Raw genomic sequence first — 22,031 nt, forward strand, 5'->3', positions numbered from 1 at the left:
GGATTGTCTACCAGTGTTGATTTTCTCAGGTCGTCATCCCTTGCTGCCATCATTTGTTTTGACAAGTGTAGTTTTCATGACAGCTGTGGTTGGTGGCTCCATGGCCGGGAGGTCAAGGGTGCCCGTGTACACGTGATGGGGGGACCTCTGTGGAGGAAGCACCTGAGAGCCACAGTCTGAAACGAGGCTGTGGGTGTGGCAGGATGGGCGGACAGCTGTCCACACGGGCCAGGGCTGCTGCAGGAGTCACAGGCCGGTGGTGTGGCCCGCAGCAGAGCCCCCTCGGGGGTAACAACACCGCACTCCTTCCCCGTGACCCCACCGTCCTGCACAGCCCCACTTGCCGCAGCTGGGGGCACACCCCCAGTCCCCCATCGCCAGACTTCTGGGCCCAGGAGCTCAGACCCAGGGAACCCACGGTCCCCAGAACTCTTGGGAGCAGGGATCACACGCAGGGAGCCAGTGGGGAGCTACGTGCACAGACCTCCATGCCCTGACCACCCTGCCCAGGTCTGTGTTCCCCTCTGCCCCCGGGGAGGGGCCAGGGCACCCTGGGGACCACTGCTCTGGCCAGACGGCCCCTTGCTTTCCGGTCGTGCCTGTCCCCTTGAGACCACTAGTTGTCACAGTGGTGGGAGCCCTGCTAGGGACAGGTCGTCACCTCAGTGAAGCCTGATTTTTCTATTTTTTCTTTTGTTGTCTGTGTTTTCCGCGTCATAACTATGAAATCATTTCCTAACCTGAGGTCAGGAAAATTACTCCTGTTTTCTCGTAAGGGTTTTTTAGTTTTTGTTCTTACATTTAGGGCTTTGACCAATGGGAGTTAACCCTGTATGTGGTGAGTTAGGTTTCTTGCACGTGGGGACGTGCACCACCCGTTGAATGGACTGTGCTCTCCACAGTGGATGGACGCAGCACCTTGCTGCTTCCCAGCATCCTGCCAGTTCGTTACCTGTCTGGCCTTGCTGGAATGTGCACCCCATGAGGACAAGGCTTGTTGGCTCTTGCTGACCCTTCACAGCTGCCTGGGCTGCCCTGGAAAATGGGGCACATGTATCTGAAAACCCAGCTGGGGACTGGTGTCCGGGGGCTTTCCAGAGAGAGTGCAGTAACCAGTGGATGGATGGTTGGATGGAAGGATGGATGGATGGATGTGAGCCCATTGAGGTCAGGGTCAGAGCTCATTTGGGGCCCAGCACAGGCAGTGGGGTAGAGGGAGCCCTGAGCTGCAAGTGGACGACTAATGGCCAAGGCACCTAGGGATGCTGGGAGGGGAGGAGAGGGTCAAGCTGGTTATTGGTGTGTCTACAGCCCTGATAACAAGGCCTCCCCTCCGTCCAGCAGACACTCCCGGAGCCTGTGTGGCTCGTCAGGGTTGCGGGGGAGGGCAGCAGGGACAGGGTGGGAGCCCCGGGCGGAAGCTAGGGGCTGTGGTGCTCTGGACCCCAGACTCTGTAGACAGTGGTTCCTCTGCCTGCTGGCCCCACGGTTAGCCGTGCTCCTCACACTTCCCGCCGCCCCAGCCCACCGCCCTGGACGGGCCCTGCTCTGCCGGCTCTTGTGTGGTCCACACTCGGGCCTCTCTGTGACCCTGCAGTGCAGTGCCAGGATGCTCCTTGGCAGGACCATTGCGGTAACGGCCGTCCGGTACCGCCTGCCGGATCAGCAGAGACCATGACACGAGGCAGAACTGTTCTCGGTCCCACACGTGTCCAGTCAGCCCAGCGTCCGGAGTAGAAGAAACCAAGCTAGCATCTGCCTCCCCCGGGAACCTCTCTTCCAGCCCCCAAGGCAGAGGCAGACACGGGCCCAACCTCACGGTGGCCACCTGCCTGTGTAGGGCATGGGTGTGCGCGTGTGCACGTGTGTGTAGGTGCACACACCCCATTGTGTTCAGAAGTACTTTCTTCCGGGAGCAGGATATAAGATTTGGTTTCATGGGACAAGACAGATCCAGAAGCCTAATCTAACCGCGGGGTGGATGACAAGGGAGCGGGAGGGAAAGCCTGGAAGTGCCCCTCACGGTCAGGACGCACCGAGGGGGGAGCCAAGGCCGGTCCCCAACAGGCCATGTTGGGCTAGCTAGATATCCACACATCAAAGAATGAAGGTGACCCCACCCGACCTCTAACAAAAGTTAAAAGTGAGTCGGAGCCGCAGATGTCAGGGCTGACGCTCTCCTGTCATGACCTCGGGTCAGGCACAGGTGCCTTAAACACAGCTCCACAAGCATGGTGACACGGAGGGACAGACGGACGCGAGTGAGACAGACTCCCACAGAATGGGAAAAATTGCGTGCGCGCCCCGTGTCCCGTGGCCGGTCTGCCATGCAGGGAGAACCTTCCTACCTCGGTAACAGGACAGCCCAATTTCAAAGTGGACAGAGGGTCCACGTAGACGCTTCTCCAGAGCAGACGGCCCAGGTGACCGGGAGCACCTGCAGCGGAGCCCTGTGTCGCTGGCGCTGGGGGACGCCCACCAGCCCAGGGTGGCCGCAGTGAGCAAGGACGGCCGGTGATACGTGTTGATGAGGACACAGCTTCCCTCCCATGTGCTCTTGGAGCACCCTGTTCCCGTGTTCCGGATGGATCGCATCTCCAGATTTCTCCAAGGATGGCAACAATACGGTTTTGACATTTTCTTCTCTCTGTATAACCTTTATTTTATCCAGGTTGCTTGTGGTTTGTTTGCTTGGCCTCTGACTTTGGAATCAGAGACTTTGCTCCCAGGTGTTGCCCTGTGGCGGTGGCCAGGGCTGCACGCGCCCCGGTGGCCTGTGCACTTCCACGTGGGTTCCGGGTGGCTTGATGGGCTGGGCTCAGGATCATGGGTCTTCTCTCCTGTATCCTCAGATTTCAGAATAGAAACTTGTAGTCTTGCTGCAGGACACAGGCTTGGCTGCCGACACTGTGGAAGCCGGGGTGGTGGGGGGGCAGCCCATTGGAGGAAGCAGGGGCAGCTGTCGGGGGAGGGGGTCAGTTGGGGGGAGGTCCGTAAGTAGAGGGAGGTAGCGTGGGGGGCAGCCCATTGGAGGGAGGCAGGGGGCAGCTGTGGGGGGAGGTTCCAGGGGCAGGCAGCCCGTCAGGGGAGGCAGGGGGGTAGCCCATGGAGGGAGGCAGGGGGCAGCATGGGGGAGGCCCGGGGTGGGGGGACAGCACGGGGGGCTGGACAGACTGTTGGGGGGCAGTGTGTGGGCACAGCAGGTGGAGGGGGGTGAGGGCAGCATGGAGTGGGGGGCAACCCGTGGGGGGCAGTGAGGGAGGCTTCCCTTCAGCAGGTGAAGTCTCGTACCCTCTCCCTGTGCCCAGCCCGCCACACTGGAGTCCCTGCACCTCCCGTGTCAATGGCTGCAGGCTGCTCTTAGTGGGCAACTGCCTTGTGCTCTCAGTTGAGCTACAACTCACACACCACAACATTCACCGCTTAAAGCTTTTAGTTTTGATGAAGTCTGTTTATCTGGGGTTTATTTAGCTACTTATGCTCCCAGTGTCCTATCTAAGGAATTGTTGCCTAATCCCGGGTCATTCTGCGATGCTTCTAAGAGTTTATAGTTTTTGTTTTGTTTTGTTTTTAAAAAAAGATTTTATTTATTCATTTGACACAGAGACAGCGAGAGAGGGAACACAAGCAGGGGGAGTGGGAGAGGGAGAAGCAGGCTTCCCGCCGAGCAGGGAGCCCGATGTGGGGCTCGATCCCAGGACCCCGGGATCATGACCTGAGCCGAAGGCAGACGCCCAATGACTGAGCCACCCAGGCGCCCCTAAGAGTTTATAGTTTTAACTCATACTCGCAGGTCTTTGACCTGTTCTGAGCTGATGTCTGACGATGGTATGAGGGAGGGGTCCTCACAGGGACGTCCCAACACCGTCCGTCGGAGCGAGGGCCCTTGTCAGAACCCACTGACCGTGGGTGGAGGGGTCACCACTTCGGCCCCGGCTCTGCCCCTTGCCTTGCGTGTTTGTGCCAATGCCAGTCCACTACTGTGGCTTCAGAGTCGAGACGTGGGAGTCACTGACTGCTTTTTGAGTGGACCCAGCCCCTCCTTCCCTCTCGCCTCTGGACGGGACTAGCCAGACCTGGAGTCAGGCGGGCTTGGGGGGCGGCAGCAGAACGCGGTTACATCAGCTTCATCCCTGACCTCCATTCTTTGTCCTAGAAGCTCGCTCGTCACAAACACACCTGTGTCCTGTTGATTTAGTGGCATTTCAGGAGCAGTGAGAACCCAGGGCTGCCGAGCCTGAAGCCCGTGGAGGGAATAGCCCAGGACCGGGAGAGGGTCACTGCAGGAGGCCAGCCCGTGGTCCTGCGGCAGGAGGACAGAGCAGGAGCAGGGGTGCCGCCTGAGATGCCAGCTGCTGGGCTGGGAGCCCTGCCTGGAGCCTGGGGCCCGCGCGGTGAATGCCCCATTTCTCCACGCCACCCCACGGGGCCCCTGACGCCCTCGTCTTCTTCCCCCGGCCAGGTTCCCGACGCGCTCTTCTCCACCCTGCTGGCCTACCTGGAGGGGCTCAGGGGCCGCGCCCGGGAGCTGACGGTGCAGAAGGCGGAAGCCCTGATGCAGGAGGTGGACAAGGCCAGTGGCGCGGAGCCCTTCCCACTGGGGAAGACCCAGCGCATCCGGCGGGTGCTGCAGCTTCTCTCCTAGGGGCCCAGCAGGCCGCTGCTGCCGCCCAAGACCCAGCGGCGGGGCCCCAACGAGGGGCAGGCGGGGCTACCAGCAGGTCAGCGGCCAGTGGGCCTGTGGCGCCTGACCCTTGGAAGAACTGACTGTGGCCAGACTGTTCACAGATCGTGACGTGTCTTCATCCCTTTACAGCAGAAAGTGGCCACTGTGACATAGCCTCCTGGCCTCCCAGTGGCCCTCAAGCCCCCGGGGAGCTTGCTTATTGAGAGAAAGGTCTATTTTTCTACGGGGACTGTTGTAGAGATTGACCAGAACCAGCCCTTCCCTCCAGCTGTGGTCCGTCTCCGGTGGGGGGTGAGGGGGGCCCCTCTGGTGCCGACCACCTGCATCTGGGTCACCTGCCTGCGTTCCGTGGTGGGTCCAGGCCGTGGCTCGCCCATCCCTCACCTCCCTCCTGGGGCCTAGCTGGCCAGTCCCCGGGAAAACCTGGCTGCATTTTCAATAAAACCGGCCTGTGTCGGCCGTGGCCCTTGCTCCGTGCATCCCATTCTCGTCTGCCTGTCCTGACTCTAAGGAGCTTGTCCTGAGAGTGAGCGTGCGTTGGGCCGGAGCCGAGGCCCCCGGGACAGCATCCCGGCAAGCCCTGTGTGGCGCTCCTGCCTGTTGGCGCTGAGCACTTGCGCTGTGGGCCTGCCGCCGGCAGGTGTCGGCAGTGACCACATTGGCTGCCCTCCCACAGCCGTCCCAGCCGGGAAGTAGGCCCGCTGCCTGCGCAAACGCCGGAGCTGCCCTCCCTGTTCCCAGAAGAGCGTGCATGTCAAAGCCCCTGGAAGTCATTCTGCGCGCGGCGGCCCGTGTCTCCCCCACCTGTGGGGAGAGTGGACAGGCCCTTAAGGAGGACCTGCGCTTCCTGGGACCTGTGGAGAATGACACGGGGTGGCGGATATGTGCGGTGGTCTTAAAACTTGTCCAGCGTGGCTTTGACGCTCCGCCGCTGGGGCGTGGGTCAGCTTCCAGCATGGGATGAAGCAGACGAGACGCCGTGGGACCCCTGGGGCGAGGGCAGGGGCAGGACGTAGCTGGTGCCCTTGGGACGCTTGCCCTTGGGACTTGGCCGCCATGATGTGGGAAGCCCCTGTCACGTGGGGAGGCCACATGGGGGGGGCCACAAGGGGTGCTCAGGTGATGGCGAGTCTTCAGATGGCGGCCACCCCAGGTGACACTGAATGAAGGAGGAGTGAGCTGCCCCCACCGACTCTTGCCCACGTTGCAGGTTTGTAAACCCTGTTGCTGGGCCGCGTGCAGTAGACAACCAGAACACCACGAAGCTGTGTAACGTGACTCGCTTACGTTGTGCGTCACAGTGCTAATAGAGTCACAGGCTCCAGGCCTGTGTGTAGACCCCTTATTCCAGGAGAAGCCTGGGGCTGGCTGTGCTCCCCGGAGGTGTCCCCTCCTAGCGGTGTCCCCACCTCAGGCTCTGCACTGACTCCAGCTTCAGTCACTGTGGACCACCCGGGCCCAGGAATGGCCCACTCATCCAAAGGGGCCTGGGCTGGTCCGTGGGGCCCCCCTTCTTCTCACCCGTAACCCAGACCCCTGGGCTCTAGGGTCATTCTGCCCCACCTCCCACCCAACACCTGCACCTCAGCGGCACCCCCATGGAAAGGGGACGTGCCCCACCACTCCCTGGGGGGCATTTGGCCCTGTCCCCCACCCACTGTGCAGCTGGAACCCGGGTCACACGCACGATCACGTGTCCAGTTCTGGGTGGGTGGGAGCAACTGGCCCGACCCCTCTTTGGCCCAGGTGGCTTTGGAGACAGATGAGAAGTCCTGCCCCCCCGGTATCCGTCAGGGGAGAACTTGAGCAGGGAAGTATGTTGGAAGTACACGTCAGTGCAGGTCTGTGAGTGGGCATCACAGCTCCACAAATAATCTGGGGACATGGACAGTCGGTGCCAGCCTCACTGTGCCCAAGCTCGGAGGTGTCCTGGAAATGACACTGAAAACTAGATGTACAAAGAAAAACCCCTAGCTACAAACAAAGGGCAGATTTTTTTTTTTTTTTTTAAGGAATCAGGTTGATGGATTAAGAACCATAGCTCTGGGTTTCCTGGCAGCCAAGTTGAAAAGGGAAATGTGATGAGTCCCGAGTCCTCATTGTTACTGGATACAGTGGAAAGAGCAGGGCACTCCCCAATACCAGATGGAGGGCTCTTTCCTCCCTAAGAGCTCCTGTCAGAGCCTAAAGTGCTATTCCCTCGAGGTCCCCCTGGCAGAAGGTGCAGAGAGAGGGACATGACACAGACATGTCACCTGGACAAAGCTGTCAAGAGACGTAACTTGGTGTGCGACCGACCGGCCTCAGTTGCTGGGGGTGCCGGTTGGAGATGGCCCTCTGATGAGGCCCCAGGGGCAGTGAGGCGGGAGCGCCTGAGCCCTGGGCCAGGCCACAGTGAGGGGTGCCCAGGGGCTGTCTGCGTAGGGCCACTGGGCCAGGAAACGTCTTGACAGTGGCTGGTGATTTCCCGCCAACGCCCCCCCACACTGGAAACAACCCAGATGTCCAGCAGCAGCCAAACAGGAAACCGAAGTGAACAGCACTCACCAGTAAAAGGGAAGAAGCGTGGATACACTGGGCGGGGGAGGACGGACCACAAGGGCACACCGTCGACACCGCTCCAACAACATCCCTGAGACAGCCAGCTAGCTCATCTGCGGTGACAGAACCCCCGGGGCAGGGGCCGGTGGGCGCTCGGGTGCCAACGTGGCCTGTGGCTACACGGCGTGTGCAGGTGGGACACGCGCTCAGGCTCCTTGTTCATGACACCCCAGCGGGAGCAAAGACAAGCCTCGCGGGACAGAGCTCCTGGCAAAGCACTGGGCTCTGGAAAGAACACGGTGAAACGGGTTTGTTGGCGCCTTAACGTCCACCACGTAGATAGTCTCAAGCACTGTTGAGACGTCAGAATGCGCGATGGGGCGCGGGACTTCGGGGTGGAAGTGTCAGACCCAGCAGGCCCATCAGCGCCACCAACAGCCGCCACGGCCCCCGCCCCACCCTCCGAGGAAGCAGCCTTCCTCAGCGGGCTTCCCGTACGTCTGGGGAAACATGGCTCAGGCTTTCCTGACCTCCTACGGTAAGAAATGGGGACTAGCTACCCAGTGGCCCCCCTTGCCAAGCTTTCCCTCCCTGGGGCCCCCAGGAGAGCTGTGTCTGTGTTCAGATAAACCAGCGCTAATCCAGCAGGAATGTCCCTGGCGGCAGGCAGGAGACTTAGGGCCAGAGGGGCTTCTGGATGTTAGGTGGCCACAGAACCAGGACCCCTGCCCCCAGGACGCACTCTCAGCCCCTCATGCGTCTGCCTCAGGGTGGGTGTCCCTGCCGCCCTGGACCACAGTCGCATCTCGGGCCAAGAGCCACCCGCCAGCTCCCAGAGGCTCCTTCCCTCACAAGCAAGAGGCAGGGGTGCTGCGGCCATGGGAACCAACATTCAGAGAGGCTGTCTGCCCCCTCCTGACCCACAGGGTCTAGGCACCCCTGATGGATGTCCGCAGAGGCCTCTCCCCAAGGCCGTGCAGCCTGGAGGCTGAGCTTACTGGAGGTGCAGCTGGCAAGAAACAGGACCCCAGACTTGGAAGTGTCCATCACGGATGATGGACGAACACGGTGTGGTCCGTCCACACCATGGCGTATGAGCCGGCCTTCTAAAGGAAAGAACGACCCCTGCCCCCATGGGGACGAGCCCCGAGGACACGAGCCAGACACGAAGGACACGCACAGGGACCCCACTCCCATGAGGTCCCGACTCGCGGTCACAGAGGGTAGACGGGGCCGGGGGGAGCGGGTGGGGGTCCGTGCATCATGGGGACAGGGTCTCCGTGTGCGGGATGGACCATTCTAGAGCCGGACGGGGGGGGGGGCGGCTGCATGGCAGCTGGATGCGTTCGGTGCCCCTGAATTATACACTGAAATGGGTTAAGATGGTCAATTTTATGTATGTTTTGCCACAGGGAAAATACAAAGCAAAACAGCTAGGGTACGCGGCCGAGGTGACTGGCGAGCTGTCCACCACATGGTGGAGCCGTCACTCCCCGCCCGCATCGCGGGGGGTCTCTGCGCACCTGGTCAGGACAGGAGCCGGTGGGTGGGCGAGCCCCCTTTGCGGCCCCAGGCCGGGGTGTCCATGTGATCACTGAGCCGGGCCTAGGGTGGGGGGCAGCCAGGGCGGCCACGGAGATGGGTGTGTTCCATAGTTGTGCTGATGGTCTCGTGGGTCAGACATCAGACTCGGCGCATTGTGCTCTTTCAGCGCCTAATATGCTTATTTTGTGTCAACTCCATGAGGAGGGCGGGGAGAAGGGAACGATACTCCCCAGACGGTCCCCACACGGCGGCCTTGGCTCTCCTGGGCCCTGCCCCAGGTCATGTCACCTGGCGGGTTCACGGTTGCAGGGGGGTGCCCTGCAGAGGCCCTGCTTGCCTCCCGAGGCCTGGACCAGGCTGGGCGAGGGTCCCGCACATACCAGCCCTGCACCCAGCCCACCTCAGATCTGCATCTGGACGGGGCCTGAGGGAGCCACGCCGCGGGGCCCCAGGAGGCTCCCGTCCTGGACCAGGAGGGCACTGAGGTCACCATGGGGATCTCCCGCCGGACCCCCAGCCCGAGCTGCCGTGCGTCCTCCGTCGGAGCCCCCCGCCCCAGGGAGGGGCCCAGAGCAGCGTGTTTGTGGAGTGCTTTCCGGCAGGACCTACACCTTCCCACCTGGGGGAAAGACTGCTCAGATTTGTTCTTGGCAGATTAAAACATCAACTAACCCCATTGGCTTCTGTGGAGAAAACATAAGTCACCCGGGAAAGTGGTTCATTTTGATGCCTGTTCTTGTAAGTTAGGAAACGTGCGGCTCAGGTTCTGCATCCTGCCCCCGCCTGAAGCCGACCGACCTGGGAGGTGCCGCGGACCCCTCTCCTACGCGGGGAGCGGCTTCTGGAAACGGGGTCCCGGCAGCTCTGGGTTTATCACAACGATGCTCGCGTTCCCCCTTTTCTGGTTTTCCATGTCCTCCCGGCAAGCCCGCCCCGAGCAGCCCAGTCTCTCCCACCCACAGCTTCTTGAAAGGGTTTCCACAGGCATTCCGGAATGTTCTGTGACGCTCTGAAGGACGCTCTCGTTTGTTCACGGAGATGAACTTAGGTGAGATCCACGCTGTTAGCACTCTGTGACCGCGGACAGTAAAGCGGCCCGGCCCTGCAGGGGGCCTCCCAGCCCCTCCCTCAGTGTCAGATGTGGCAGACAGACAGACGGAAGGCAACGACAACATGCCCCTCACCCACCGCCCAGCTTTCCCCAGAAGCGAAGTATACGGACCCCTCCCCAGAATAACCCCCCTTCCCCCTGCAGGGGCCCAGCACGGGCAGCAGCACATCCACGGTGGCCCGTGGCCACCGCCCTGCGCAGGGTCACGGAGAGACTCGCCCCTGCTGTCCACCCCCGGACACTGTTCACGCCCCGATCCTTACCCTTTCTCCCATGGGGAGCACTCTGCGTGCACGCGGGCCTCAGGGACCCCCTTCTGCAGCTGCCCCGGGAATTGTCCGATCCCTGGTGCACCGTGATGTCCCGTCATGCCGTCCTCGGCCCGGCCCTGCACCTGTCCACCAGCCCTGCCTCAGAGGGCATTCGTCCGCCCCCCCACACACGCTTTGGAATTTAAAAAGCCAAGGCTTCAGTGTTGGGAAGGGTCGAGGGGCAGACGAGAAATTGGGGGGTCAGAAGGGACCAGAGAGAAGGCTCTGGGGCATGGCAACTGGTCGAGAGGCTGCCTCGCTTCTGCTAGCCCCCTGCGACCCCACCGGAGCCTGGGCCGGGGGAGGGCGGCCGGGATGGCCCAGAGCCACCATGCGGCCAGGACAGGGCCAACCCGACCCCGCCAGGCTCCCAGGCCACCGATGGGTCGCCAGATACAAGACAGGACACCAGATAACGGGAAGTGAGTCAGTGTGGGGGTGGCCCGTGGAGGCCCATGCTGGAGGGCCTCTCGCGGTGCACCCCTGACCTGGTGTCTCTGGGCCCTGTCAGCAACAGCCCCCTGCCCAGAGGCCCTCTCCTAGAGGCCTTGGTACATCTTGGGCATGGGGGAGATCAGAAGCTGGGCCTTGGGGTCTGTGTCCCCACTTGCTTCTGGGTCCTGTGACCCAGGGGTTAGGGTGCAGGGCCCACAGCAGGGCCCCTCACCCTCCAGCAGCCGTGTCCACCTGTCCAGGTCCCCAGGTGCTGCCCCAGACTCCAGGCAGACATGCTGTGTGGCTGCTGCCCGTGGCCACAAGAGGGCACCAGGCTCCATGCCCGGGGCCCCTGGCCCTCCTGGTGGGACCAGCAGCCAGCCACGGTGGGCTCCCACAGTGGGGGGCCCAGCAGGCTTGAGCCAGAGGTTGATGGGGTCAAGCGCAAGGGGGCCCCAGCGTCCTCCCTACAAACTCCCGCTCATCCTTCCTGCTCAGGCTCTGTGGTCACCCCTGCAGGGTCCCCGATCCTCTGGTGGCAGCTACCCCTCGCCTGGTCCTGGCTTCACGGGCAGAGCGCCTCCGGGACATGGCTGCCCACGAGCTGCTGGAACAGGGTGGGGTCTGCAGGAGACCCAGTGGTCCAGGGCCTGGCACGGTGCCGACTGAGCGTGCTGGGAACACAGGTCTCAGGCTGGCCCCTGGGTGGACGTCACCCTGCACCCCCAGCTTCAGGTGGCACCTCCGTGCCTGGTGGGTACCTGGCCAATGCTGGGCCTGTGGGGGAACCGGATGGGGGCAGCATGCAGGGGGAGTGGAGAGGGGGTGCATCACCACTAGGGCGTGAGGGGCACCCTGAGGTATGGGTGGGGGGCTTGGGTGCAGACTAAGGCAGCACTGATGCCCAAGGGGTCCGGGGACAGAGGGCAGGGAGCAGGGAGCTCAGGGCGGGGAGGGGGCCCCAGCTGCCCTGGGGAGACTGGAGGAGAAGGGGTAGAGACACCTCTGGGCAAGGGGAACTGGAAGGGGGCTGAGCCCCCGAAAGAATAGGATCTGGCCCAGGAGGGGCTTTGGGGAACCACAGCAAAGAGCCCAGCAAGGGCCCCCATGAGGGGCTTTCTGTCTGTCCATCCATTTGTCCTGCCTCCATCCCCCACAGAGCACCCCAAGCTGGGACCTGGGGGAGTGACTCAGACCCTCCCCGGGTCTCCTTGGTCAGAGCCCGTGGGCCTGGGCACTGCACAGAGCGCCTGGGCTGGCGGCCGCATGGTGAAGGCTGGGGCGGGCGTGGTGTCCAGGGCGGCGGGGCTGAGGCCGGGCGGGGGCAGCAGGCGGTATCTGTGGAGGAGGCCAGCGAAAAGCAGGAACAGCTCCGACCTGGCCAGGCTCTCTCCCACGCAGACGCGGCGGCCTGCAGAGCACACCGGGGCACGGGGTGGGGTGCTCCAGACCTGCTCTTTGCCGGGCTATGCCAGGGAGCCCGGCCAGTTTCCTGGAGTGGAGGGAGAGGGGAGTCTCTGGAGGGACGAGGGAGGGCCTGGAGTGGGAGCGGCCTGAGAGCAAGGTCTGCAGTGACCGGGCTGCGGGCCAGCTCTGAGGGGCAGAGGCCGGTTGCCAGAGGCTGTGGACAGTGGGGGGCCCAGCAGGCTTGAGCCTGAGCTTCCAAGGTCCCTGGTAACCAGGCCACTTGGGGGTGAGGGGCCCTGTGCTGTCCCCACCCGTGAGGGCTGGGGGTACCTGCAGAGAAGGGCAGGAAGGCTGCCCGCTTCACAAAGCGCCCCTCAGCGTCCAGGAAGTGGCCCGGGTTGAACTGGCGGGGCGTCTCCCACTGTGTCTTGTCCAGGAGCACAGAGCTCAGCAGGGGGATCACAGGTGTGCCCTGTGGGTGGGGCAGCAAGTGGACTAGGCCTGGCACCCCCTTCCCCCAGGGTGTGCACTGAGAGAGAAGGTCCCCCCAGGAGGCCAGCCAGACCCACCCTGACCCAGAGCAGAAAGAAGGGGGGAGGGAAGGGGGAGGGAAGGGGGAGGGAGGGCCCTGCCCACCCTGTCAGGGTCCGTGAGGGGTGCCCACCTTGGGGAGCAGGTAGCCGCCCAGCTGGGTGTCAGCCGCCATGCACCGCGGCACGTGGGGCAGGAGGGTAATGAACCGCTGGACCTCGTGCAGCACGGCGTTGGTGTAGGGCAGGGACCGCTGGTCCTCCAGCCGGGGGTACCGTCGGGGCCCCAGCACGCGGTCCAGCTCCTCCTGCAGCCGGCCTGTGGGTGAGAGCGTAGGCGCCAGCATCCCTGGGAGCCTGGATCCCCTAGGCCCTGGCGGACCCCCACCCAGCCAGCAGGTGGCCGTGTGCTGGGAAGACAGGCTGGGAGCTCACCTTGCACACTCGGGTGCTTGCCCATCAGGAGGGCAGCCCACTGCAGCGTGGCCGACGTGGTCTCTGTACCAGCCATGACCATGTCCAGGGCACAGGCCACCATGTTGGCCTCAGCAAACAGGCCTTGGGGGTCATTCCCCTGCAGAGGTGGGTTGGATGGGACTCGGCTAGAGGCAGGGCTCCATGGACCACCCGGCCCACCCCCACCCCCACCCCCAACCCCAACCCAGCTCTGGGCTCAAGAAAGGGATAGAAGACAAGAGCCTGGGCAGGAAGGCAGAGCCAAGTCTGCTGAGCACCTACTACATTCTGGGCTCACCACATCCTTGCAGCCACCCCTTGAGGCAGGCACTGCAAATGCCCCATTTCACAGATGGGGAGACCGAGGCTCAGAGGGATCCTCAGCTAGGAGGTGGAGGAGGTGGTGCAGGGCCAGCATGGACCCCTCCCCAACCCCACTCCTCCTGGGGTGCGGCCCCCAGATGCCCCCAGGCCTCTTAGGTGGTAGGGTGGGTCTCGCCCACACCTGGCCCTGCTGGATCAGGGCGTCCATGTAGCTCTTCACGGGGCCTCCCCCGGGCGTGGGGGGCCGCCGCGCCTCCAGCTGGGTCCTCAGGATGGCTCGGACCTCCTCTATCTTCCGTAGGACAGGCCGGTGCAGCTGGAGGAGGGCCCCGAGCCAGGGGTAGATGTTGAACAGCTGAAGGCGGAGGGCGAGACAGTGGGCGGGGTTAGGGTGCAGGGCCCACAGCAGGGCCCCTCACCCTCCAGCAGCCGTGTCCACCTGTCCAGGCCCCCAGGTGCTGCCCCAGACTCCAGGCAGACATGCTGTGTGGGTGCTGCCCGTGGCCACAAGAGGGCACCAGGCTCCATGCCCGGGGCCCCTGGCCCTCCTGGTGGGACCAGCAGCCAGGGGGCTCCCACAAAATCCTCTGTCCCAGGTCAGGAAGGGGCGGCTGCCGGACAGGTGGTGGTTTCACCCCTGCAGGCGGCTGTGATCATGCTTGCTCTCCGTCCACCAGCGCCAGCTGGTGGGGTGGGGGGGGGGGGGGGGGGTGCTGCCTCTCATTAAAGTCCTGAAAACAAAGCATTTGCAAACTTCAGAGCTTCAGCTGACCCACTGTGACCAGGTTGTCTGAGGGGCCAGCATGTGCCCGGCACAAAGATGTCCACAGCTCTCCTGGTGCACTATGACCGCTGGGTATCCCCCAGAGCATTAGTGATCCCTGGATCGAATTACACAAGGCGACTCTGCGGTGAGGGGCTGGCCCTGGGACGGAGGCCCGAAACATTCTGCTCCGACCCCTCTGGCCTCCATCCTCCTGGGACGGCCTGCTTCGGCAAGGAGGCCACATTCCCCCCTAGGAGCCGAGGAGGCTCCGAGGACCGAAGCATGAGAGCGGGAGACTCTGTAGCCAGCCCCTGCCTCACGCCCGTGACCGCAGGTCTGTAAATACACGCACCACGACCAGATGGGTGCACTTAGCGGCCTATCACAGAAATGGTCACGATGGCGAACATTTCACACTTTGTAAAGAGTGAAATGCACCTGCCCCTGCGAGTTCTGAGAATCAGCAGGGCCAGTTTGCAGCATTCGTGTGACACTGTGAAGGACCCATGCCGGGTGGAGGGTCCCTGGGTTTAAGGGCTGGGGGGGGGCAGGGGGACACTGAGCCCCATATCCAGGGAAGAGATGCTCCGTTCCCATCCCCACCTCTAAGCAGGTGCATCTGCTACTGATGGGCAGGCGTGGGGGAAGGCAGATGGGCACCCTGCCCTACAGCCCTCTCATTGCCCAGAGGGCATGGGGAAACTGGCCTGGGGTCACATGGCCAGTTGGTGTCAGAAACAGGACATGCCCTGGGCCTCCTGGCTCTGAATCCAATGGGGCTTTTGCAAGGTGGCAGCTCACCTCTCTCGGGCAGGGGCAGTGCTGAGACCACCCCCCACCCCGAGGCCAGGAGCAGCCACCTCTCACCTGCAGGCTGGGGGTCCCCAAGAGGACCATGACCTCATCGATAAGGCTCAGCAGGGACACGAACACGGGATCCTGGTATTCGAACCGCCGGCCAAAGAGCAGCGTGAACGTGATGTTGGAGGGGGCCCAGCCCAGCAGGGCCAGGGGGAAAGGCTGGCCTGGAGTGGGAGGGAGACCAGCCTCAGGGGGTGAGGGGGCCCCCACAGGGGGGGCCCCGGCCCCCACTCACCTCCGTAGCAGTCCAGCTGCCCCATGAGGCACCTCAGCTCCTGCAGGACCTTGTCAGCCACGGGCCCCCTCCCCACGCCCAGGCCGTGGAGGGTGCGCACGGTGAACTGGCGGGCGGCCCTCCAGCGTGCCCCCGACGAGAAGAAGATGCCTGCAGGTCAGATGAGCCGCCAGTGAGCAACCCCAGGTGATGCAGGCAGGGAGCGAGGTCGGGGGGGCCTGGCTGGGGCCTCACCCCACCCCTGGGGCTGGCCTTGGTGAGCCGCACCCAGTCTTGGCGTCATGGTCCCCGGCCATGTGGACACTGTGTCCCTCCCCTGGGAGCCATGCTGGGCACACTCTCATGCTGCTCAGAGAGGCAGACCCCCTTCCTGGGGTCCGGGGACTCCTACGCTCAGCTGCCCCCTCCCCACCCTGTGCCGCACACCTACCCCCACCTCCCTGGATGAGCTGGAAGATGGCGATGGGGGGCCGGTCAGCCAGCTCCGGCCCGGTGCCCACCAGGGCCTCCCTCACAGCCTCGTAGCCAGCCAGCACCACCGTCTTCTGACGCCCCAGGTGAACAGTGAACACCGGCCCGTACCGTTCTGAGAGCTGGTGGGCACAGGCAGGAATCAGCCTGCGGCCCCACCCCCAGGAACCCCGTGAGCACCCGCCCCGGGCTGCACCCACACAGGGTGGGTGCGGGGCACATCCAGAGCCAGGAGTGGCCCAGGCAGGCTCTGTAGAAACCGGGCCAGCCGTGGGCGTGTGCGAGCAAAGGCCCAGGAGCTGAAAAGCAGGAGGTGTGTTTGGCAGGAGCCGGGTCCTGCTGGATCCCGCTGAGCCCCCTCCCCATCCATTCCAGGAAGGCAGGGGCTACCACTGGTGCTGGGTGTCGTCCTCGTGGTTTTCTTTTGCGGGGAAGCAGCAGAGAGGGGCTGTCTGCGGGGGTGGCCTGTGTTAGAAGCCCAGGGGTCTGCATGGGGAGCCTGTCCCCGCTCAGACACCGCCCCAGCATTGAAGCCCAGATGCATAGGAGCAGGGGGTGCCCAGACCTCACGCGAACCCCCCGCCCAGCTGGAGGCCCAGACCCAGACTGCGTGGCGAGGGCTGGCCTCTGACGCCTCGGCCTGTGCCCGTCCCTTCTGGGCCTTCACACGTGGGCACCCGGAGGCCCGGAGGCAAGAAGTGAACTGCTGTCCATCACCTGCACCGAGGGACGCAGCCAGACCTGTCCACACCCGCACACTGGACGGCGGCCCCCGGGCGCGACACCGGGCATGGCCTGAGAACCCTGGTGCCCAGGGTGCTTCCTGCAGCCCCTTCCTCCCCACCCACACGCAGGGCCGGGGGGCCACCAGGAAGCGGCAGCGCTTCTGGGGAAGGAGGGTGCACTGGTGGTGGGAGCCGTGGTTGGAGCAACGTTGGCCGGGCAGCCCTTGGGGGGTGGGGGGGCCAGGCCTGTGCCTCTGTTTTGTCCGCTGGGCCGGCCATTCCTGGCTGCAGGGCAGGGCAGCCTGCCCTCAACATGGGGCCAGGACCCTGTAGCCTCCAGCCTGGGCTGGGAGCAGCCACACCCAGCAGGTGCTCCCTACGCCCCACGCACACTCGTGGGCTAGTCCGGGTTCCTTCCCTCGCGGGACCTCTGCTGTGTGGTACTACTCCCCGGAGCACCTGCCTCCTCCCCTCCGCCTCCCCCAGTCCGGGCTCTTGTGTAGGCGCTCATCAAATGCTGCCTCCTCCAGGAAGCCCTCCTGGCCCCTGCTCCTTAAATGGCCCATCTGCTTCCCTGTAGGGTGGGCTGTCTTTCTCTTCCTTAAGGCAGGGTGGGCACTTCGGCCTATTGTGTCCCCTGAGTTGGGGCTGGGGTGCCCAGGACTGCCTGCCCTGACCTACCTCCATCAGTGACCGGTCCTGCTGGGACACACGCAGCAGGTGCAGGTTTCCGATGAGCGGCAGTGGACGTGGCCCAGGGGGCCAGCGAGGGGCTGGGGAGGGGGTGGGGGTGCAGGCTTGGAGCAGCCCCCAGAGCCCCAGGAGCAGCAGGATCCCCAGAAGCAGCAGGGCCACCATGAGGACGGCGGGCGGCGAGGCCCCAGCTCCCCACCCTGAGCCTTATAGGCCCCTGGAAGGGCGTGCCGGTGCCTCACCCCCCACCCGGAGAATGCGGACTGAGCAGTTTGCCGAGGACAGCCAGGCAGCTTAAAGTGACAGGCGTGCGGGGAATGTGGGGTCGCGTCAGTGGCAGGGAGCCAGGGGGCCAGGGGCTGTCGGGGGGGGGCTAGCAACCAGGCCTTGCGCTTGGGGCATCTTCGTCCCTTGCCTGCTGGACAGGACACACTGCGGCGGCCCGTCTGCCCCTCCCGCAGGCCTCTGCCTTCTGCCTCAGTCTCCCCGTCAGAACCAGGGCTCGTGGGGCCTTGGGACCTGGGCCCCCTAGCTCTGAGGGGAGGTCCGAGCCTCCGTCAGCAGGGCCCAGGGGGTAGGAGGTCCGCGGAGACCCTAGGGATGGCCCACAACGGTCTGCACAGCAAACGCCTCAGATCCCGGGACCCTCAGAGTATCCCCTGCAGAGTCTCAGACCGCACGCTTGCCCTGAGTGACAACCTGCTCCCTGGTGACTTTTCAAGTGTGGTCACCTGGAGTGGGAGGCCCTGGCCGGTGCAGGGCGGGGCAGGATGGGCTGGCCGGGTTTACGAGCCCCCGTCTGTCCGTGCTGCACTCTGCTCTCCTCAACCCCGGTGCCCCAGCTGGGAGGGGAGGAGGTGCCCTGTGGAAAGGAGCTGTGAGGGGCGGGAGGGTGCTGGCATCAGAAGTGGCCGGGCCTGCTCAGCGCCACCTGCCCCGACATGAGGCAGCGGGAACCCCGTCCCCACGTGGGGCCCCTCACTGCACGGCCTGTCTCCGGGAGATGCCGTCCGTGCCCCTACACAAACCCCAGAGCCAAAGCAGCCCGACGGCCCGCACCCCCTCCCAGCCTGCATTTGCACACCTCCTGTGACGGGGTGCTCACTGTCGTGCGGGCAGGCCGTCCCATTGCACAGCCGTGGGGCCGCAGCGAGGGCGGACGGCTCCCTAACAGCGGTGTCTCCGGGTCATTTAGGCTGAGTGCCAGGTACCAAGGCTGCTACTAGGCGCGTGGGCTGTGGGTGCTCGCCGCCCAGGACGGTCCACCTCAATTAGTTCAGTGAGCATTTATCGAGCACCTGTGTGCTAGGTTCCGCCGGTAGCTAGGGCTACAGAAATTGGTGGGCAGGGATCCAGAAAGGGCCCCCCACCCCCAGCCCAGGGGAAGAGACCCACGTGGCAGGGGCTTTGCCACTGAAAACACCTCGGGTGTTGTAGCTGAGTGTGCCAGTCCCAGGTGGAAAGGCATTCCAGCAGAGGGCTGTGCGGATCCCGTAGCAGGACCAAGCAATGGTGCTGGGTGGACAGCCTTGGGAAGGAGGGAAGGGGCAGTGCGGCCCGACGCGCTGGAGGTGAGAACTCGGGGTGGGGTTCGGGGGGGGTCCATCCTCCTCCTTTAGGTCGGTGAGGCCTGGGCACCTGTGAGCCACGCCGGGCATGAGGCCCCCCACCTCGGTGCCGCCGCCTGGGCACCTGCAGATCAGCCACGGTCCCCTGCAGGGCGTGGCTGCACAGGTGGAGGGGATTTTCCAAAAACCAGTCCTGCCTCAGCCAGTTTCTGGCGTTTTACCTGCAAGACCCTTGTGCTCCTCCTGACAGCCTAGTGGGGGTCACCCCCATTTCTCAGGAGAGGAGGTGGGGCCTGGGTTTGAGGCGCTCGCAGCCCCCCTGGCCTCTGGGTGTGCTGGCGGTGAGGGGGATCAGGGTGGGGCCCCCACAGCACCCACCACGCGCTCTGTGCTGTCCCTCCCTGCGGGGAAGGGGTGTGGCAGTGAGGGGGGCAGGCTTGGGAACCAGACCCATCAGGTTAGATGCCCGATCCCGCCCTATGGGCATCCTGACCCTACTGGTGTTTCCTGGGATTTCGTGTGGACGGGGCCAGCAGCGTGTGCCGGCGAGACTACGGCGCGGGGTGACCCCCGACCCGAGCGCCAGGCCCAGGTGAGGCCAGCTGCACACCTGGAACTTCTCAGGGCCCGGCCAGCAGGGCTGCCGCTCGGGGTTGTTGGAGTCACATCAGGCCCCTGAGGGGCGAGCAGGGTCTTGGCAGAGAATCTCTCTGAGCACCACGAGTGTGGAGGCTTCTTCCACATCCAGGCCTCGGAAGGGCGGGGGCGGGAGGGTCCCAGCGGAGTGCGGGGCCTCCGGGGCTGGTGGTCCTGCAGAGCCGAGCTGCCCCGTCTGTCTGCGGACTGGCCTCGGGCTGGGGCCTCAGTGCACCCGCCTGGCAGGAGAATTACGCTCTTGAAATCCAGCCTTCACGGGTACGGTTCTGCAAGTTTTCACCAAGTCGTACAGTCATGTGACCACGCCCACGCTCAAGATGTGAAACAGCCCCATCCCCCCAGACTCCCGCGCCCCCCGCGCCGATCCCCGCCCCGCGCCCCTGCGCCCCCCGGACTCCCGCGCTGACCCCGGCCCTGCCATTGCACCCCTGCACCTGTGCCCTGTCCCTACTGTTCTGCCTGAGCCAGACGTCATATCCACAGCAGCACGAGTAGCAGGGGTGCAGGGACCGCAGGCCCGCACCCCTGTGCCCCCCGGATTCCTAGCAATCACGTGAGAGCATGGGGCCACGGCGCCACGGGGCCACGGGGCCACGGGGGGGGGGCGGGACTCCCACGGCCTCACGGGCCAGGGCTTGGGAACCGATTCCTGGAACATCCACCACCTCCTCCCGGGAACGTGTGAAAACGCCAGGTTCCACGCAAAGGGGATTCAGGTAGAAGGTGAAACTGAATTTGCTCATCAGCTGACCCTAAAATAGGGAGACTGTCCTGGACTGTCGGTGCGGCCGGGTGGGATAGGCCCAGAAGGGAAGGAGGCGGTGGAGGCGAGCCAGAGCGAGGGCCTCGTGGCGGCTCCCAGGGGCAGCCCTGGCCGAGGGGGGTCACGGGAAGAGCCGTGTTGGACTCTGACCTGAGGAATGATGTTGGTGAACTTGCGTTTTCAAGCTTCAAGAGTGAAGGTTCAAGTGTCAGAGGCCACAACCTGTAACCTATGACCTGTGACCTAGCTTTGGAGTCACGCGGCTTGGTCACCTGGGGGGGGGGGTGTCCCGGGGCTGTCCCAGGCCCAAAGGGAGGGGACCTGCATGGGGGAGGGGCAAGGTTCTAGAAGAGTCTGTGGAGGACAGAGGTGGGGAGCGCCAGTCCCATCCGCCCTCAGAGACGGCTCTTGTCCCCTGGGGACGGGCTTAGGGTCCCTCCTCCCTGCGGGTGTGGCCTGTTCCTCGTATCTCTGGTCCTGGGGCCCCGATGCCCCGGGCCTCGCTGACGCTGACGGTGCTGGCCAGGCCTTGGGAAGCGCCCCGTCCCCATGACCTCCCAGGCCACCTCTCCTCTGGCAGCTCATCCGGGGCCTTCCCCTCCTGAGCCTAAAACCGTAGCAGCAACCAGTGTCCCTCCCACAGGGCCCTTCCTCAGCAACTTCTGGAAAGGCCTGCTGCCCCCCTGGCTACCCCCTGCCCCCCAGCACTGGGGAAGGGTCCCACTCAGGTCCCCAGAGGCCCCACCGCTCACCACCGTGTGAGTCCTGGCGCTGCCGCAAAACCAAGAACCACAGCTGGGCGTCTAAAAGTCCAGAAATACACTCCAGCGGTCAGGACGGTGGTGCGGGCAGGCTGGCTCCTCGCGGGCTCTCGGGGAGGACCCGGCCTGCCGCTTGGGCCTCACCCGCCGTGGCCCACGGTGGTCTCACCTCGAGACCCTTGCCTCACATGCAGAGGCCGCTGCGCGCCTCTTCCGCGGGCGCCACCCGTCGGCCCACCACACCATCCCACAGGCTCTTTCTGGGATGGAGGCGTTTGGGTGGCTGTTTATCCATTTAACTAGATAACGGACGCACACCCGCGGGGGCTCCAGAGCCTGCCAGGGGCCGTCCGTGAAGTGCGCCCCCTCCCCGCTGGGCCCCTCGTCCATGCGTCCTCCCAGAGACGCTCCGGCATCTGCGTGCGGCGCTCTTGCTGTGTTCGTTGTACCGACGTGCGGCGAGCTGCTCGTGCTCAAGCGTGCGGTTCAACGAGTTTACATACGTGTACGGCTGGGAAACCCTCGCCACGTCCCAGACCGTGAACCTCCCTTCCACCCCAGAGTCTCCTCTGCCCTTGTCTCCCTCCCTCTGTTCAGTTGCTCTTTATTCTTGCGGTGACAGTGTGACTGGATCAGACCCCGGACGGTTGCCTCGTCTCCTCTCTGCTGTTCTCTCTCTCAGTCAAAAACATCCTGCTCGAAATACCTATGTGCCCAGTTGCAAGGGATGCGCGGTAAAAGTAAGTTCCTACAACCAGAAGCCTTGAGCCAAGGGGCTGCCCCTCGTTAGATTCTGACTGATGTGCGCTCCGCACCAGGTGGGGTGTCGTACCCACTGTCGCGCGCGCGGCCTGCCTCTCCCCACAGACCTCCCCTGTGGCGGGCGTCGGGAGGGGCCCTAGCCTTGCCGGCTCCCCACCCCCCATGCCGATGCTGGGTGGGGGGCTGCTGGGCTCCACTCTGCCCCCTCTCCTCTCTGCCCACCCCTCCAGTCAAGGCCAGCTTGCCGATTTTCTCAGCATGATGATCAACTTTCAAGCTCGAGACTCTAAGCGTCGGGGCACTGCCCACACCTCCTGGGCTCCAACCACCTACAGCAACCCGACTTTTCTGGGCCAGCTGGAACTCTTTAAAGGGGGAAAATAACCCAAAGGGGCGGGAGTGGTGTACTGGGTGGAGTGGCC

At 64.2% G+C, this 22,031-nt stretch overlaps 2 protein-coding genes across 11 annotated transcripts in view; one reads left to right on the forward strand and one right to left on the reverse strand.

Moving 5' to 3' along the window:
• The window catches only part of CHLSN (cholesin), a 128,293-nt gene extending 123,122 nt beyond the window's left edge, over nucleotides 1-5,171 (forward strand). For all 10 annotated transcript variants that reach the window (XM_073886264.1, XM_073886271.1, XM_025863660.2 and 7 more), the window contains one exon: nucleotides 4,463-5,171. In XM_073886264.1, the coding sequence (XP_073742365.1) occupies nucleotides 4,463-4,645 (183 nt within the window). In that variant the 3' untranslated portion in view covers nucleotides 4,646-5,171. The remainder of the gene's footprint in view (nucleotides 1-4,462) is intronic.
• Nucleotides 5,172-11,550: 6,379 nt separating this feature from the next.
• CYP2W1 (cytochrome P450 family 2 subfamily W member 1) lies at nucleotides 11,551-21,237 on the reverse strand. Its single transcript, XM_073886345.1, has 10 exons — nucleotides 21,166-21,237; nucleotides 18,888-18,917; nucleotides 15,640-15,802; nucleotides 15,210-15,359; nucleotides 14,981-15,138; nucleotides 13,529-13,702; nucleotides 13,003-13,141; nucleotides 12,702-12,886; nucleotides 12,368-12,509; nucleotides 11,551-12,041 (listed from the first exon to the last, which is right to left on the reverse strand). Exons 1-10 carry the CDS (start codon nucleotides 21,235-21,237, stop codon nucleotides 11,821-11,823), a joined length of 1,434 nt encoding a protein of 477 aa, XP_073742446.1. The 3' UTR covers nucleotides 11,551-11,820.
• Between the last annotated feature and the right edge of the window lie 794 nt (nucleotides 21,238-22,031).

The sequence above is a fragment of the Callorhinus ursinus genome, unplaced genomic scaffold (assembly GCF_003265705.2).
Source record: "Callorhinus ursinus isolate GAN/ISIS: 27379988/994484 unplaced genomic scaffold, GSC_fseal_2.0 scaffold70, whole genome shotgun sequence".
Lineage (NCBI taxonomy): Eukaryota > Metazoa > Chordata > Mammalia > Carnivora > Otariidae > Callorhinus > Callorhinus ursinus.